This window comes from Hyperolius riggenbachi, chromosome 2 (assembly GCF_040937935.1).
Source record: "Hyperolius riggenbachi isolate aHypRig1 chromosome 2, aHypRig1.pri, whole genome shotgun sequence".
Taxonomy (NCBI): Eukaryota; Metazoa; Chordata; class Amphibia; order Anura; family Hyperoliidae; genus Hyperolius; species Hyperolius riggenbachi.
The window spans coordinates 270863365-270880297 of record NC_090647.1 but is presented as its reverse complement, the minus strand read 5'-3'; the positions used below and the strand labels follow the sequence as shown (position 1 = coordinate 270880297).

At 46.8% G+C, this 16933-nt stretch overlaps 1 protein-coding gene across 6 annotated transcripts in view; it reads right to left on the bottom strand.

The window, feature by feature from the left end:
- Nucleotides 1–2644: 2644 nt before the first annotated feature.
- LOC137544307 (N-acyl-aromatic-L-amino acid amidohydrolase (carboxylate-forming)-like) overlaps nucleotides 2645–16933 on the bottom strand; it is a 135165-nt gene continuing 120876 nt past the window's right edge. For all 6 annotated transcript variants that reach the window (XM_068265372.1, XM_068265370.1, XM_068265373.1 and 3 more), the window contains 2 exons: nucleotides 14139–14248; nucleotides 2645–3954 (listed from right to left, as the gene is read on the bottom strand). In XM_068265372.1, the coding sequence (XP_068121473.1) occupies nucleotides 3760–3954; nucleotides 14139–14248 (305 nt within the window). In that variant the 3' untranslated portion in view covers nucleotides 2645–3759. The remainder of the gene's footprint in view (nucleotides 3955–14138; nucleotides 14249–16933) is intronic.

The window sequence follows — 16933 nt, the reverse complement described above, 5'->3', positions numbered from 1 at the left end:
CCGCTCCGCAGGCTCCCGGTCCCCTCCGGTGGCCGACCCGACCTGGCCAGGCCGGCTGCCAGGTCGGGCTCTTCTGCGTTTCAAAATGCGCCTCACGGGGGCGCGCTGACGTCATCGGACGTCCTCCGGGCTGTACTGCGCAGGCGCAGTAGTTCTGCGCCTGCGCAGTACAGCCCGGAGGACGTCCGATGACGTCAGCGCGCCCCCGTGAGGCGCATTTTGAAATGCAGAAGAGCCCGACCTGGCAGCCGGCCTGGCCAGGTCGGGTCGGCCACCGGAAGGGACCGGGAGCCTGCGGAGCGGCGCCGAGGGCACGTCCTGGCTGCCCACGGCTGGAGGAAGCCCCAGGTAAGTGGATGGGCATTTTTATTTTTTTAAGAGCCACCCTGAACCTTCCCTTTAAGTTTGCAAAAAGAGGTTAGTTGTATTGAAGATATAAAGTCTACATGCAAAAGACCATTCCTGGAACCTCCACTAGAGGGCAGACAATCATCACATGTGTATCAATCAGAAACCACTGCACTACAAGTAACATTGTTTCTAAAAGAAAAAGTTTCTGTTTTGGCAAACAATGGGCTTGATTCATCAAGCAGCGCAGCTTAATGACCTGTAGTGCACCCTATGCACACCTTACATAGCAGTGCGCGCTGCCATGTAAGGAGTGTGCCTTTCATAGTTACGCGCATAGAAATGCGCGTAACATCAACTGCGGGTGGCCTTGCTTCTGTGAAGTATCACTACCGCGATACTTCACTCGTGGCCGCTACTGTATTTACATTTAATTTAATTCAGTAGCGGCCGCAAATTAAGTGTTGCTGAATCAAGCCCCATGTATATACAAGTTGCAAAGTGCAGGTGAATGGTGCAAAATACTAAAAAGTAACACTTTTGCAATTTAATGCAGTTTCTATTTTTTTTTTTTTTTTTTTGTTTCCAGCAAGAAAGTAAGGAATGCTCATTAGGGCGGAATCACACTTGAATCTGCAGGAATTGCAGACGATTCCCCGCAAGCGGTTTTCCGCACAAGTGTGCATTTTTTCAGTGCATTTTTACAGTAGCCATTGATGCCTATTGAAAGCTGCATGCGTTGTGCAGAAAAGTGCTGGTTGTAAATTTTTTTGAGGGCGCACAATGGCTCGAGACAGCCAATTTCGGCGCAGTGTTGCGCCAATGATTTGGGCACCGCCATAGGCCTTAAAGCGAATCACAGCTATAGCAGCGCTCAGTGACTAATTTGGGTACCAGCAATAGCCGAAGCTTAAATTAGCAAAAACTACTAGCTAATTCAAACACCGGCAATGGCCAGTGCCCGAATCAAGTATCCTCCCGAGTTGCTTCAACTTTGTGTGGGAATAGTTTTTAACGCCATCCAGGAGTTTTGCGATAGTTGGGTGAGGCGTCTTTCAGCTTCACCCTGCACCGAAATTTGGCAGTGCCATTTTTGAATGTACACCAATAGCTAGCTGGTGGGGACCACTGGGGCACACGGAAAGAGAGAATAAAAAGCAGCCACAGTATGTAAAGTGTATAACAGACATAGCATGCACCACACAACCTCATACACTTTACACACACCGAGGAACATGGGCTTTGGTTGGGTGGAATTACAGCAGGCGCATCTGGTCAAAACAACAAAGGTGAAGAGGTACCGAAATGCATCAGGAGCCAAGTGCCATGCAAGGCAGCAACTGATGAGCTAGGAAGTGGCAGCGTAGCAACATTATTAATCTCCCCCTGCCACAGGCTGTGTCCAGAACTGGATTAAAGATGAACTGTAACCACAGATTGAACTTCATACCAATCAGTAGATGATACCCCCTTTTCCCATGAGAAATCTTAACCCTTCCTCGATTATTAGGTCTGTATGGCTGATATTGTGGTGAAACCCCTCCCGCAGTGTGATGTCAGGACCTTGGTCCTGTCTGTGAACAGTGTTGTATTGTGGGAAATAAAAGCCATTTCCTACTGCCAAGCAAGGAGTATCTCCCTCTGTGCATATATATATATCTATAATAAATAAATAACCTTTTAGCCTATTGCATAGTTAGTGGGTGTGGTTGTAAATAATGGCAGATGGTGCAGCCTGTATTTTTTTCATTTCTGCCAGTAGTAAAGAGGATGATGTGCAGGCTGATTATGGATCAAACAAATGACATGGCAAATATCAATCACTTCTTGATATCTCTTCTATTTTCTAACTTCTCACTTTGCAATGTATTGCTTTCCTTTTTTTCTTTTCACTAACATTCCTCTTCTACACCACACAAGACCCCCCCCCCCCCCCCCTTGCCCACATTTACAGGCTCCCAGTTTATCTGTTGAGTCCTAAGGAGAGTTGGAAGATCTCAGTCCAACATGCAATTCATTACACTGCCAGAGACAGTTTGAATTTTATCCACAGGCTACCAGAAGTTAATGGCACCTAAGTGTAAAGTATGGAGCTCAGCATTCAGATTCAACATTTCAGAGTGACTATGATGACATTCAGCCTTGTTCCTGCTTACTCCAGATGGAGAGAAAACAATCCATAGAGATTCTCCTTGCAAGATTCATTTGAAGAATGTAAATCAGGGTGAGATAACATTTTTACAAAGGGTAAAATATGAATTAAAAAAATACAAATGAATATCAGAATACAAATGAATATCTTAAAACAATTTTATTCATCAAGTTATAAAAAGTTCTGTTTTAAGTTTGAACAGTTAATAGCAGCTGTGTATGTAGATTAATACTTGGCCCATTAAAGAGAAACAAAGGTGAAAAAATATGAAAAACAAACAGATACTTACCTAAGGAGAGGGAAGCCTCTTAAATCTCTAGGGGATTCCCACGTTGTCCTTGCCGCTGCCCGGGACACTAAACCTCGGGGCCACATTCTTCTTCTGCCAGGAGCGTGGCCATGCTGCACTGGCAGCACATTCTGTGCAGGCGTACTTGCACAGGCGCAATACAACAGCGCTCGTGCCTGAGGAGGAGCGTGGCCCGAAGGTTCCAAGGGACAAGCCCTTGTCAGGAATCTTTGTTGGTGTCTGTGCTTAGTGACAGGGGACTAGTGGACAGTGTGGGAAGCCTCTATAAAGTCCAGAGGCTTTGCCTTGGGTACACTTTAAGCTCCCACACAGAGAAATAATTGCCTTTTGAACCTACTTACCACTATCCTGTTATCAAGAGTGTCTGTTCTGCCAGATACAAATGCTTTGGTACTAATAAACTTTTCAAGAGAGTTAAAGCTGAATTAAGAAAAAAAAAAAAAAAAAACAAGTCCTTAGGTACTATATGCACCCATGCTTCTCATGTCACTTATCACGTAATATGGAGTGCTCAGGCCCCTTTCACACTTGCATGCTACATCGCCCCATGCTACGCTTCCTCACGGCATGGACCTTGCAAGTCTAGGAGTTTGGAAGTAGCACAATTACTGCATTCCCGCCGCAAAGTCTGCAGCGCGTTTCTGCATGATCCGTGCCTGCCATATGGATTATGGAGCAATGCAAGTAAATGGGTGACGAAGCATGTGTGCATGACGGGAGCGCAGTGCTACACGGTGCGCATGCATGGATCGATGGGAATCCCAGTGACGTCCTGTCTGCCCAGCAGGGAGTAGGTCAGTAGCCGGAGGCTGGCTTATTAATAGGATCCTGTTGCCACACAGTGGCGCAGGGTCATAGGAAGCCTCATTTCTGCAGGGCGAGCATTGCATCACAGTGCAGAAATTATTCTTCATATAACCCTGCAAACCTCCTGCATCAGACATCCTGTTTAATGCATTAATTTTAAAGCAGGAAATGTACAGCGGACTTTCTCTGTTAATACGAATGCCACTTTTTTTTCATAATATGCTGCCTCATTTATAAACATGGGGTAGAGGATTTTCTCTCCTTCATAGAGAATGTCCTTGCCATCCAGGGTCTTGAATATGGGATCACCAGGCTTCAGAGGGGCAAAGTCTTTGTCCTAAAGCACAAAAAGCAGTGGTTAAGCAAAGAAACTCATGGGGGTTGATGCACAAAAGGCTGGTAACATTGCACAACACACAGAAATGCTACTGACCCGTACTGACAAGTGACACTCGTTGCGGTGATGGGGCAATGAGCAATATGGAAGTAGCATAGCCCATATTGCTACAGTAACACTCACCGCGTCAACGGCGCAACGAGCATTACTATTATCAGTATGGGCTGGTAACCAAGCGGTAGGCAATGTTACCAGCCTTTTGTGCAGCAACCCCATTGCCTCTAATTATTGCCAGTACATTATTTATTTTTAGGTAAAGGTAACATTTTTATTGAAAAATTGCTCCTTTAATAGAGTCTATCGGCTTGATTCACAAAACCGTGCTAACTAACGCTGGTGAAAAGCCCATTATCACGCCTAAACTCAGTTTAGGCGTGATAAAATAAACTCGCGTGCAAAGTTTTGCGTGTAACATTTTACGCGCGCAAAGTTTACACACCCAATGCCATTAAACCCTATGCGGCGTTTTGCGAGCTTTTCCCTCAGAGCGGTGCTAACCTACTTAGTGCAATGCTTATCACGCCCAAAAGTCTTTAGGTGTGCTAACTAGGTTAGCACCGCTTTGTGAATCAAGCCCTATATGTTTATTAACACATAAACCACTTTAAAATATCTCATCCCACATGTAGGCTGCCAAATGCCCCCCCCCCCCCCTCCTTTCCTCTCCTTGTACTAGAATGGTTAAGAATAGACTCCCCTCACCCTCTAGCTCCTATGCCAACAAGGGAAGGTCAATGAGTTGATGCAGGACTATACAAATTATGTATGCAAACATGTGCAGCTTGAAAATGGATCAAATGAAGCAGTGTCGGACTGGGAGCTGGAAAAACTGAGGAAATCCACCTGCTGGCCAGCAGCAGTAAACCTGTGTTATCACTCCCAATAGAAACCTGCAGCAAGTTTTCACTGTGAGCAGCAACACCTGATTACTGCTGCTTGGCCAGCAGGTGGATTTCCTCAGCTTTACCAGCAACCAGTCCAACACTGAATTGAAGCCCACCAAGGTGGAATTGGACTGTTTGCCAAATTTGCATAATCCTGCATCACCATGGAATTATTTGCAACTCACTGACCAATTCTAATGCTAACTCCCTCTAATGCTGGGGATACACGGTTTATTTTGAGCCGTGTATCGAGCCGCACGATAGATTGCGGAGCGTCCCCGCGGGCAGTTTTTTATCTTCTCTTAGTTTCTGACCATTGTCCTGCCCGCAGTATCGAGCGGGGAATCGATCCGTGCGGGTATCAGACAGGTCGGAACTTATCAGCGCTGCCATCAGCACTCGATTACACGGTTCAAAACGAACCGTGTATCCCCAGCATAAGGGCTGATGCACACCAAGATCGCTTTCTGATCGCTTTTAACCACTTAAGGACCACAGGCTTAAAGTGCGTACACACATGCGACTATAGTCGTTTGAAACGATCGTTCCCCAATCATTTCAAACGACGATCGTTTGAAAAAAAAGCAGCCAACGACTATTAAGTCTAACGACGGATGAGCTAGATCGTTCAAAACTAACTATCTAGCTTGCCGGATTTTTCCCAATGACGATCATTTGCAAAAGTAGTACATCGTTGGAAACGGTTGTTCGTACTAGGCGTGACATGCGCATTTCACTATTTCTCCATGGAACTTTTCATTTTTCTGCGCAAGCGCAATAGTTGCTTTATGTGATGTAACGTTCATTTTAACGATCAGATCGTTACACACCTTTTACAACTAACTTTCGTAGGTCGTTCTTTCTTCAATTAAAAGTTTGTTCGTCGTTCATAACGAACGATCGTTGTCGCATGTGTCTACGTAGCTTTACTCTTCCTAATGTCCAGGCTATTCTTCACAAATTGGTGCTCTACAGCTTTAATGGCTCACTGCAGAGCCATGCAATTAAGCACACAAATGAATCTCTCCCCCCCCCCCTTCTGCCCACCAACAGAGATTTCTGTTGGTGGGCTCTGGTTGCTGCTGCAGCTTGTGTGTGTGTGTGTTTTTTTTTATTTTATTTTAAATGTGTAATTTTTTATAAAAATGTGCCTTATTGGGGGGCGGCGCCTGACCCGGGTTCCGGTTGGACGCATGGCTGATTAGCTCCGGCAGACTTTGCCACACTTAGCTCCCCTGGGCCCCGTCCACACCTCGTTTCCGACCACGAACTATAGCAAGCACCCCCAGAGCGCCCAGAGATGCCCCCCAAGAAAAATCAGGGGAATCCGGACCTGGGAATTCCGGAACTCTTTGCCGGCAAGCAGAAGGGAGCGGCCTCCCAAGATGGCGCCCGAGCCCAGGCAGATAACTCCATGCAGGACGGTAAGCGGGCGGACTCCTCGGGGGTCACAAAAGCCGACCTCCAGAAGCTATATGCTAACCTGGAGAAGCTTATAAAGGCATCTAATGCTGAGGCCGTTAAAGAAATACGTTCTGAATTGGCAGCGCTGGGCCAGAGAGTACATGAAACGGAGGTGGGGCTGGACGGGGTCAGGGCCTATTGCAAGCAGGTGGATACAGATATAGAAGAAATGCGGGCCGATATTGCTGTGCTGTATGATGCCAGGGAAGACCAGGAGAATAGGGACAGGCGGGGTAACCTTAGGATTAAAGGTGTCCCTGAGTCAGTTACAGAAGTCCAGGACTTTTTGCAGGCCCTATTCCGCCACCTCCTCCCCGAGCTTCCTGAGGCGGAATTCCGTATGGACAGGGCTCACAGAGCTCTGAGACCGCAATCTAAGGAGGGAAACCCTCCCAGGGACATCATTACAAAACTGCACTACTATAGCACCAAGGAGGCTATCATCACTGCCACGCGCAACCTCCAGCAAGTCACTTTTCAGGAGTACAGTATTTCCATCTATCCAGATCTCTCTCCAATCACTCTGAGCAGGAGATGGAGCCTGAAACCACTCACTACAGCGCTGGCTAAACAGAACATTAGATATAAATGGGGCTTCCCCTTCAAGCTCATCATTCCCTATAAAGGCCGACAGTTGGTTATCTCTGACTCCCAATACATCCCAGAAGTCCTGCTAAAACTGGGCCTGAAGCCGGACAAACCGCTACGCTCTTCTCCTAATGCTTCCCCACCTAGGAGATTGCCTCCTCCGCAACCTGTCTGGACTACAGTCCCAGCACCAGCTCAAGGGGATGCCGACCCGGCTGGTAACTTTCCAAGCAGCCCAGCTAGTCCAGCCTCCACATCTTCCAACCCAGGATGACTCTGCCTAGCCCTGTAACTGGAAGAAGGTACTTGTCCATGGCTCCTGTTTCTACATGCATCTCCTCTCTTTTTCTGGCTGTGTTTTTTTTTGGTTTAACAGCACTTTATGACTTTTCCACCTGCGCAACTAGTTTTATTACAGGTGGCGCCAGTGGTTGGGGCTTCTGCTGTGTGTGTGCCCGGGGTCCGTGCGGGTGCTACAACCCCGGACTGATCTGCAGTTTATAACTGCAGTAAAACTGATAATTACTCGAGGCATCCAGTTTTATGCCTCTCTTTTTGTTTCAGGAATCCTAGTTGTTCTTATGGATTTCAGTTTGATATTTTCTATGGTTATACTGAACACTGTCTTACTTGTTTACTACATATTCAAGCCTCAGCCTGACCTTTCACTGTTATGCCATATCTGGATATTTTTCAACTTCTGTGCCTGTTTGCTATGTTGTGGGGAAATGGAGGGGTGATTGGAGCTGTGGGTTCGAATCTGTGTGTGGGGGGGGGGGCAAAGTTCTGTCTTTGGGAGTTCCCGGGGAGAAGCTTTGTGCGAGCATTCACATATACACCCCATGTCTATCTCTCACCCTAATGTTATCCCTCCCCAACCCCCCCTCCTGGGCAGTCTAATCCCCTTACTGTGATAACTCATAACGTCAAGGGCCTAAACGCTCCCCAGAAGAGACGTCTTGCCTGTCTTTATTATAAACAAGAGAAAGCAGATATTATATTCCTACAGGAAACTCATTATGTTCATAACAAAGAACCCAAATTTTGGCACAAACACTATCCACTAACCTACTTCGCCTCATCCCCTCACAAAAAATGTGGTGTGGCGATCATACTCCATAAGAGGCTAAACTTTATAGTCGATAAGACACTTAGAGATCCCGAGGGTAGATTTTTGATCCTGATTGGCGAGTCTAATGGCTTACGTCTCACTCTGGTAGCTGTTTATGCACCTTCCGAGGGTCTGCGCCCATTTCTTCATAAACTGTCCTCCAAGATCCTCTCACACAGAGAGGGCAAACTTATTATCGCAGGGGACTTTAATGCGGACTTGGACGGTCCCCGGGGTCGTGCGAGATCTTCCCCCAAGTGCCTTATCAACTTTTTGGCCGATACTGGTACGTGGGATGTCTGGAGGGCGCTGCACCCAGGGGAGGGGGGGCACACCTTCTATTCTAACCCCCACGACACGTACTCGCGAATTGATTTTGTGTTCATGGATGCTCCCTTACTCTTAGAGGTTATTAGTGCTGAACACTCTGAGATATCATGGTCTGACCATGCCTGTGTCCAGGTAGCCTTCTCCTCCCTCGTCCCGCGCCCTGCGAGTAAATGGCGGATCAATGAATCCCTTTTGGTGGATCAGGAGGTTAAGTCGCTACTAACAGCGGAAATTACCTCATTTTTTAGAAGAAACCAGGTTGGGGACACTTCCCAAGGGATCAGATGGGCGGCCCACAAGGCCACTATTAGGGGCGAGTTAATTAAAATTTCTTCCACCAGACGCAAACAAGCTATGACCAGGATTAATTACCTCAAATCTGAGATTAGAAGGTTGGAGCTCCAGCATGCTATGAGACCCTCCCCCACTCTTTTGGCTCAGATCAACTCCCTCAGACACGAGCTTAAAGCTCTCCTCCTTCAAAAAGCGGATAGAGCCCTTCGTTTAGTCTCACAAAAATTCTACGAAAAAGGGGACAAGCCTGACACCATGTTAGCACGAAAATTGAGTAACAGATTGACCTTAAACAGGCTCAACCCGGTTAAAGGGAGGAACGGAAGGCTCTTGCACGATCCTGCTCAAATCATTCAGGAGTTCCAAAGCTATTACGCCTCGCTGTATGACGGCACAACTACAGATAAAACTAAAGTCTCAGCAGCTGGCATCTTGGAATATCTGAACGATACCCAGATCCCAACCTTCTCACCCAATAACCGGGAGTCCCTCAATGCCCCAATCACGCCCAAGGAGGTTTTAACTGTAATTAAAAAACTCAAATCCTCTAAGGCACCTGGTCCGGATGGATATACAGCTTCTTACTACAAAGCCTTTAAGCAAGTGTTAGCCCCAGAGCTCTCGGCCCTCTATAATAAAATTCTTAAGGGGGAAGAGGAGTTCCCACCAGATATGTCCTGTGCAGCTATAGTGGTCATACCAAAGCTTGGCAGGGACTTAACTGAAGTTGTAAATTACAGACCCATCTCACTTATTAATGTGGATGTGAAAATATTCTCCAAAATCTTAGCCAATAGATTGAACCCAATCCTCCCGAGCGTTATCCATCCGGATCAGACAGGCTTTGTCTCGGGTAGGCAGACCACTGACAATGTTAGGAGAATAGTGGGCCTGATTGCCAGGATGAAACGCTGTCGGACGCCTTCTCTGCTCCTCTCACTGGATGCGGAGAAGGCGTTCGACAGGGTGGACTGGAGATACCTCCGTTTGGTATTGCAGAAATTTGGTGTTAGGGGGGAATTTCTAAATGGTGTCAGAAGCCTCTACGCTAACCCTTCAGCGTACGTATGTAATATGGGCATAACCTCTCCTGTTTTCCCCATTAGGAATGGTACTAGGCAGGGGTGCCCCCTCTCCCCCCTACTATTTGCTTTATGTATCGAGCCTCTGGCTATTAAGGTGAGGGGGTCTCCAGACATTCCAGGTATTGCGGTGGGCAGGCTTGAATTTAAGACCGCCCTGTTTGCGGATGATACAATCTTCTCATTGGCCAATCCCGGGGTCTCGGTCCCAAACCTCTTTAAGGAAATTGACCGCTTTTGCTTATACTCAGGGTTTAAGATTAATAACTCCAAATCTGAGGCTATCCCGTTTGGACTCTCAAATGTCCAACAGGCATCTCTCTCTCAGACCTTTGGGTTTAAGTTTAGACCTGGGGGGATTAAGTACTTGGGGGTGACGGTATCGGATGATCTTGGGGACCTCTACAGGCTCAATTACACCCCCATCCTTAGAAAACTGCACAGTCTCTTAGACGAATGGCAGCACTTTCAGCTGTCCCTCCTAGGTCGCATCTATGCTGTAAAGATGACACTACTCCCCAAAATACTCTACCTCTTCCGAGCCTTGCCCATCAGAATTATTAGAAGGGATCTGGAGGTTTTGCAATCTAGGATAACGAATTTTATATGGTCTGGTCGCAGACCCCGCATTAAATATGTCCACTTAGCCAGGCATAAACTCCAGGGAGGTCTGGGCGCCCCCAGTCTATTACATTATTTCTACGCAGCTAGGATTTCTCAGTTGTTCCAATGGTCCGCTCCCAGGGGTCCAACTAGATGGGTTGATCTGGAGCAGGAATTAATCCACCCATTCCCCATTAAGTGTCTCCTCTGGACACCTAAGCCATGTCTTGGCCCTAATTCCGAAGCATTCCCTATTGCGGAATCACTAATCATCAAAAAATCTCTAGGCAAAATATTGCCCCATCTGGCCTCCTCTTCTAGTCTTGAATCCTTATTCTACAACCTAGACTTTCAGCCTGGGGTTTGTGGCCTGGCCTGGGGTGTGTGGAGGGCTAGGGGGATTGTCTCAGTAGCGGACATATTGTCTCAGGGATCCATCTCCTCCTGGCCGCAGCTACAAGAGAAATATCAACTTCCAGACTCGGAGGGGTTCAGATTCATGCAAATCAGACATTTCTTGCAGCATAGATGCGCCGGGGGGCTCCGACTAGCCCGATCTAACTTAGAGTCTACATATTGTTCTACCCCCTTACCAGAGGGCCTTATCTCTAGCATGTATTATGACCTCTGGTACGCCAGGTTCTCTGGCCCCTCTAAAGCGATGACTAAGTGGCAGGATAGACTGGGGGCCCTCACGGACGAATCTCAGTGGGAGGTCATCTTCTCCGCTATTGCCAGTTCTTCTAGACATACCTTAACCAAGGAAAGGAACTATAGGCTGCTTTATGACTGGTACAGAACCCCAGTCCAACTGGCCAAATGGAACCTAGTTTCTTCGGATCATTGCTTCCGTGGCTGCTCGGCCCCAGCGGACCAATCACATTGTTGGTGGTCCTGTCCCTTAGTTGCGGGATTCTGGTCCCAGTCCTTTACCTTGGCTTCGGAAGTTCTTGGGAAACAGATCCAGCCTAACCCCTGGTCGGCCCTATTTCATAAGCCTATCCCGGAGCTATCCAAACATCAAAACAAACTCCTTGGGCAAATCTGTGGGGCCTCTAAGGCTTTACTGGCCAAACACTGGAAATCTCTCCCTCCCTCCAGGCCCGAGCTCATTAATAAAATCCAGTATATTTACACCCTGGAGAAGATGACCTCATACATTAGAGAGAATATGCCCGCCTTCGAGAAAATCTGGGACCCCTGGACAGTGTGGAAGTCGTCTCAAACTTAAGCTCCCTCCCTATGTTTCCCCCCACTCTCCCCCCCCCCCCCCCTACGCCCCAGTATCATTATATATACCCAAGAAGGTCTGACCATGGAAAGACTGGTTTCATGGCTATCAGTGCTCTCTAATGTTTTTATTTCCTGTTGTTTCTTTTATTTTTGGCTTATTTGTTACTTTCTGTAGAATTCTGCATTGTTCTAGTGAATTGGTAATCTCTCTATAACCCCCCCCAAAAGGTTTCAATGCCCCCACAGTTGCTTGGGACATGCTGCTGTCATCTCAGTTTGGGGTGTTAACCTATGATATCACCATTGTATAATGAACAATGCTGTACTTTTGTTATTTGTTTGGAAAATAATAAAAACAAAGTTTAAAAAAAAAAAAAAAAATGTGCCTTATTTTTTCCCACGATCCCTCCCTTCCCCCGTGAACCAATGAATGCGATCCTGTCTCATAGGCATCAGCCTATGAGAGGGGATTGGGTTGCCAGCCTCTCCAGGGAACAGCCGAGTGACATGGCTGTCCCCAGTACAGCGCTGCTGTAGATCGCAGCGCTGTACAATGTAAACAGATGGCAATCACCACTGGGAGACTGATAACGGAGGGGAGCGCCATCATTCCTGCAAAACCCCGCCCCAGGACTTCACACCAATTGGCGTTGAGCAATCCTGGGGCTGCCGCTGGGTCAACGCCAATTAGCTAGGCACATGCCTAAAATCACTTCAAAAAGCGTTGAGTGTTTGTGATTACACTAGCGCATTTGGTGTGCACTGGCCCTAATACATCTTTTTGTTATCCTTGTTCTTAAAGTGAACCTAAAGTCACAAAAAAAAAAAAAAAAACGAGATGAACTCACCTGGGGCTTCCCTCAGCCCCTTGCAGACGATCGGTGCCCTCGCAGCCCCGCTCCGATGGCCCAGGACCCGCCGGCGAACACTTCCGGTTTGGCCGTCACCGGCCGACAGGCATGGGAACGCGAGTGATTGTTCGCGTTCCCAGCCTGTATATCGCCCCCTATGCTGCTATTGCGACCTCCGGGCCGCAATAGCAACATAGGGGGCGATATACAGGCTGGGAACGCGAACAATCACTCGCGTTCCCATGCCTGTCGGCCGGTGACGGCCAAACCGGAAGTGCTGACGTCGATGGCACAGGATGGCTGCAGGGGACTGGTAGATGCCCCAGGTAAGTGAAACTTTTTTTTTTTGCCAATCTCACTAAATACCATTTATATCTTTGACATAAAATGCAGCTGCAAATGATCACACCAAATACCGGTTATATCGTTCAAAATCTGCGGCAACAACAAACTCACTGAACACCATGGTAAAGGTTAGGCGCTACCATGGCCGGGGGGGATTAAGGTTAGGCACCAAAATGAAGGGGGGCTAAGGCTACTTAGACACCACCATGAAGGGGGGGGGGGGTACGGTTAGGCTCTACCAGGAGGGGGTGGGGTAAAGGTTAGACACCACCAGGGAAGGGGGGGTTTAATGGTTAGACACTATTGGAGGGCTAGAGAGGTTAAGGTTCGGCGGCGGCACCACCACCATGGGGGGGGGGGGGGGGGGTGAGCTTTGGCACCACCATGGGGGGGGGGGGGGGGTAAGGCTTAGGCACCACCATATGGGTTAAGGTTAGGATTAGAGTTATATTCTAATAGCAGCTACATCCAGCGCCTTTTTGTAAATGGAATCGCACTTATTGGATAAAAAAAGGTGCACTTTTATAAAACGAAATCACATTTATCAGCTACATCTGGTGCCCTTTTATGAACAAAAATCACATTTATCGGCTATATATTTAGCGCCCTTTATGAATGAAATCATGTTTATCGGCTACATCCAGCGCCCTTTTTACATTTATGCAAAATATGGCCCTGAATCATTGTCCTGCTCATCAAAATGACAAAATTAGGTGATGGTGGAAAAATATCGCAGCAATTTTTCTCCTAGAAATAGATGGGGTTTCCTATATCATTAAATTATTATACAAATTTTAAGACTAATAAACTGTATATTAATCACTTAAGGACCACGGGCTTAAACTCCCCTAGCGACCAGGCTATTTTTTATAAATAAGGCCACTGCAGCTTTAAGGCCTCGCTACAGGGCCGTACAACTCAGAACACAAGTGATTTCCCCCCCCCCCCCTCCTTTTCTGTCCACCAACAGAGATTTCTGTTGGTGGAGTCTGATCGCTCCCCCAATGTTTGTTTTTTTTATAAAAAAATTTTTTATTTATAAATACATTTCCCTATTTTTTTCCCCCAACCGCCCCTCCCTCCGCAGCGCTGTACACAGTAAAGAGACGGTGGTTTCGCCATCTAACAGTCTCCTAGTGGCAATCGCCGCTGGGAGACTAATGGCGGAGAGGAGCTCCGTCATCCAAGCGGAAATGCTGGCGCATAGGTGCGCGCAATCTCCTGCAAATCCCCAACCCTGGACCGCGTTAGGCGGTCCTGGGGCTGCCGCCGCGTCCACGTCAATCAGCATGACACGGTTGCCAAGAAGTTAATTGGCTTAAATTATGACCAAGCATACCTGAAGTTCCGAATGGATGACGGCTTCAACTTCACCCTTAGAGTCCCGAGGAAAATCCACTCTTGAAAAAAATGTATAGTTATCCATTTCAAACCCAGGAAACTCTTTGCCTGTAGCAAAAAAAAAAAAAAAAAAAAAAGTTTCTAAAAGATTGAATGATAAATTACTGAACAACTTGTTTATTTTAAAATTCATACCACCAGGTCTCCACATAGAAGTGGTAAAGTCGGATTAATGAAGATTCTCTCTGCTGGACGTCTATCCATGCCTAAATGATGGGGTATGGGGGAGGGGAGCCTACCCACAGCGATTCTCTCTGCTGGAGGTCTATCCATGCCTGGATGATGGGGCATGGGGGAGGGGGGCCTACCCGCGGCGATTCTCTCTGCTGGAGGTCTATCCATGCCTGGATGATGGGGCATGGGGGAGGGGGGCCTACCCGCGGCGATTCTCTCTGCTGGAGGTCTATCCATGCCTGGATGATGGGGCATGGGGGAGGGGGGCCTACCCGCGGCGATTCTCTCTGCTGGAGGTCTATCCATGCCTGGATGATGGGGCATGGGGGAGGGGGGCTACCCTCGGCGCCCCTTTTTAAGTGCTAAATGTTGCACGGACTAATCCCTGCAGGGCATAATTTTGTGGTGTAACTAGTGTCAAGACCCTGCATAAGAAAGCAAATGCAAATCTGCATGAGCAATGCCTCTTGATTGAGACAGTCAGGCAAAGTTTGCAAAGCCAGATATATCAGGTTTCCCTAGGTGTTTGATACACATACTTTACTTCGGTTGAAATGTCACATGTATATTAGTATTGGTGGACAGTGTGATAAAGGTAAACTTTATGGATTTTAGTGCAGGCTTCTCCCTGTCTGAATATTTCCATCTACAGTGGTTTGCAAAAGTTTTCGGCCCTCTTGAAGTTTTCCACATTTTGTCATATTACTGCCACAAAACATGAATCAATTTTATTGGAATTCCACGTGAAAGACCAATACAAAGTGGTGTACACATGAGAAATGGAACTAAAATCATACATGATTCCAAACATTTTTTGGGGTGTGCGTAATTACTAAGCCCCCTGAGTCAATACTCACCTTTTGCTGCAATTACAGCTGCCAGTCTTTTAGGGTAGGTTTCTACCAGCTTTGTACATCTAGAGACTGAAATCCTTGCCCATTCTTCTTTGCAAAACAGCTCCAGCTCAGTTAGATTAGATGGACAGCGTTTGTGAACAGCAGTTTTCAGATCTTGCCACAGATTCTCGATTGGATTTAGATCTGGACTTTTGACACCAAATTATTTAAAGACTCATCCCCATAACAACCGCACCACACGTAATTCAGAGTAACAAAGCTTTATTTTAGATACAAAATAGGTTCCAAATACTAAAATCAATTAAAAAATGTAAATCCAGGAATTACACCAATCACTGTATTAACATATTATATATGTGTAATGATACTCAAGCTTCCAACATCAATTGCAAAATAATTTGCTGCATGAATATAAATAAATAAACATGTCTATATATGTATATAATACCACCACTCAGCTGAGGCAAGTTAAAGTGCACGTGCAATAGTGTAAACAATCCCGTAGGGAGAAGGACTGAATTGAGAACTCACCCAAGTAGTAGAAAGTGATAGTGTATAAAGAAGTATACAAGTTATAATGCACAGATCCGTGCCAAAGTGAAAGAGGCTGGACGGAGCCAGCTGAAATACCAATAGTGCTGAAGACCAAAAGTGAACGAGGCTTACCAAAGGAGAGGGGTAAGTGGGAAGCGCGGTGTAGCCTGGAATTGGGGTGGTACCGTTTTATAGATGATATCTTAATCTTATGGGATGGACCTAAAGAGATGGCCACTGATTTTATTGCAGCTTTGGGCAGGAATCGGCACAATATAGTCCTTACCTCACACATTGCAGAGGATTCTTTGGACTTCCTGGATCTTCATCTTTTTCTTACAGATACGGGACAAATTGGAAGTAAATTGTACAGGAAAGAGACGGCTGTGAACAGTCTTCTGCACTATGATTTTTCATACAAAAACATTGAAGGACAATATCCCTACAGGACAGTTCCTGAGACTGAGGAGGAATTGTTCAGATGACGGTGATTTCAAAACTCAGGCGGTGCATCTACGGACACGATTTGTACAGAGAGGCTATCCACGGAAGGTGGTACAGGCGGCTTATTATCGGGCCTTACATGCTAATCGAGAACAGCTGTTATATGGTAAGAAACATCAGAAACAGAGCAACTTGGTTAGATTTTGCACCCCCTTCAACAACAGATGGAATGATCATCTCTGTCCAGACATTGGGCCGTCCTACAGACGGATCCAATTTTGACGCAGTATCTCACCCACAGACCATCTATTACAGCTAAAAGAGCTCCCAACCTGAAGGACCGCCTATGCCGAAGCCACTTTCAGAGGTTTCCAAAGAAGCGGCCAGTAGTGTGTGGTAGTTTCCCGTGTGGCAGGTGCAATGTTTGTGGGTTGATGGTACCTACAAAATCAGTAACAAGTCGGAGAAATGGCCATACACATTTCATCAAAGATTTTATTAGTTGTCAGACAACGGGTGTTGTTTATCTCCTACGATGCCCATGTGACAAATGGTATGTGGGATAAACAAAAAATGCACTGAAAACGAGGATTCAGAAACACATGTCCACCATACGATTGGCCGAACGGGATCTACATGATGGTAAGACATTGACTCCGGTGGCTGAGCATGCGCTAAAAGCGCATGGGGGTGAGACCAAAGGTTGGAGAGTATGTGGTCTAAT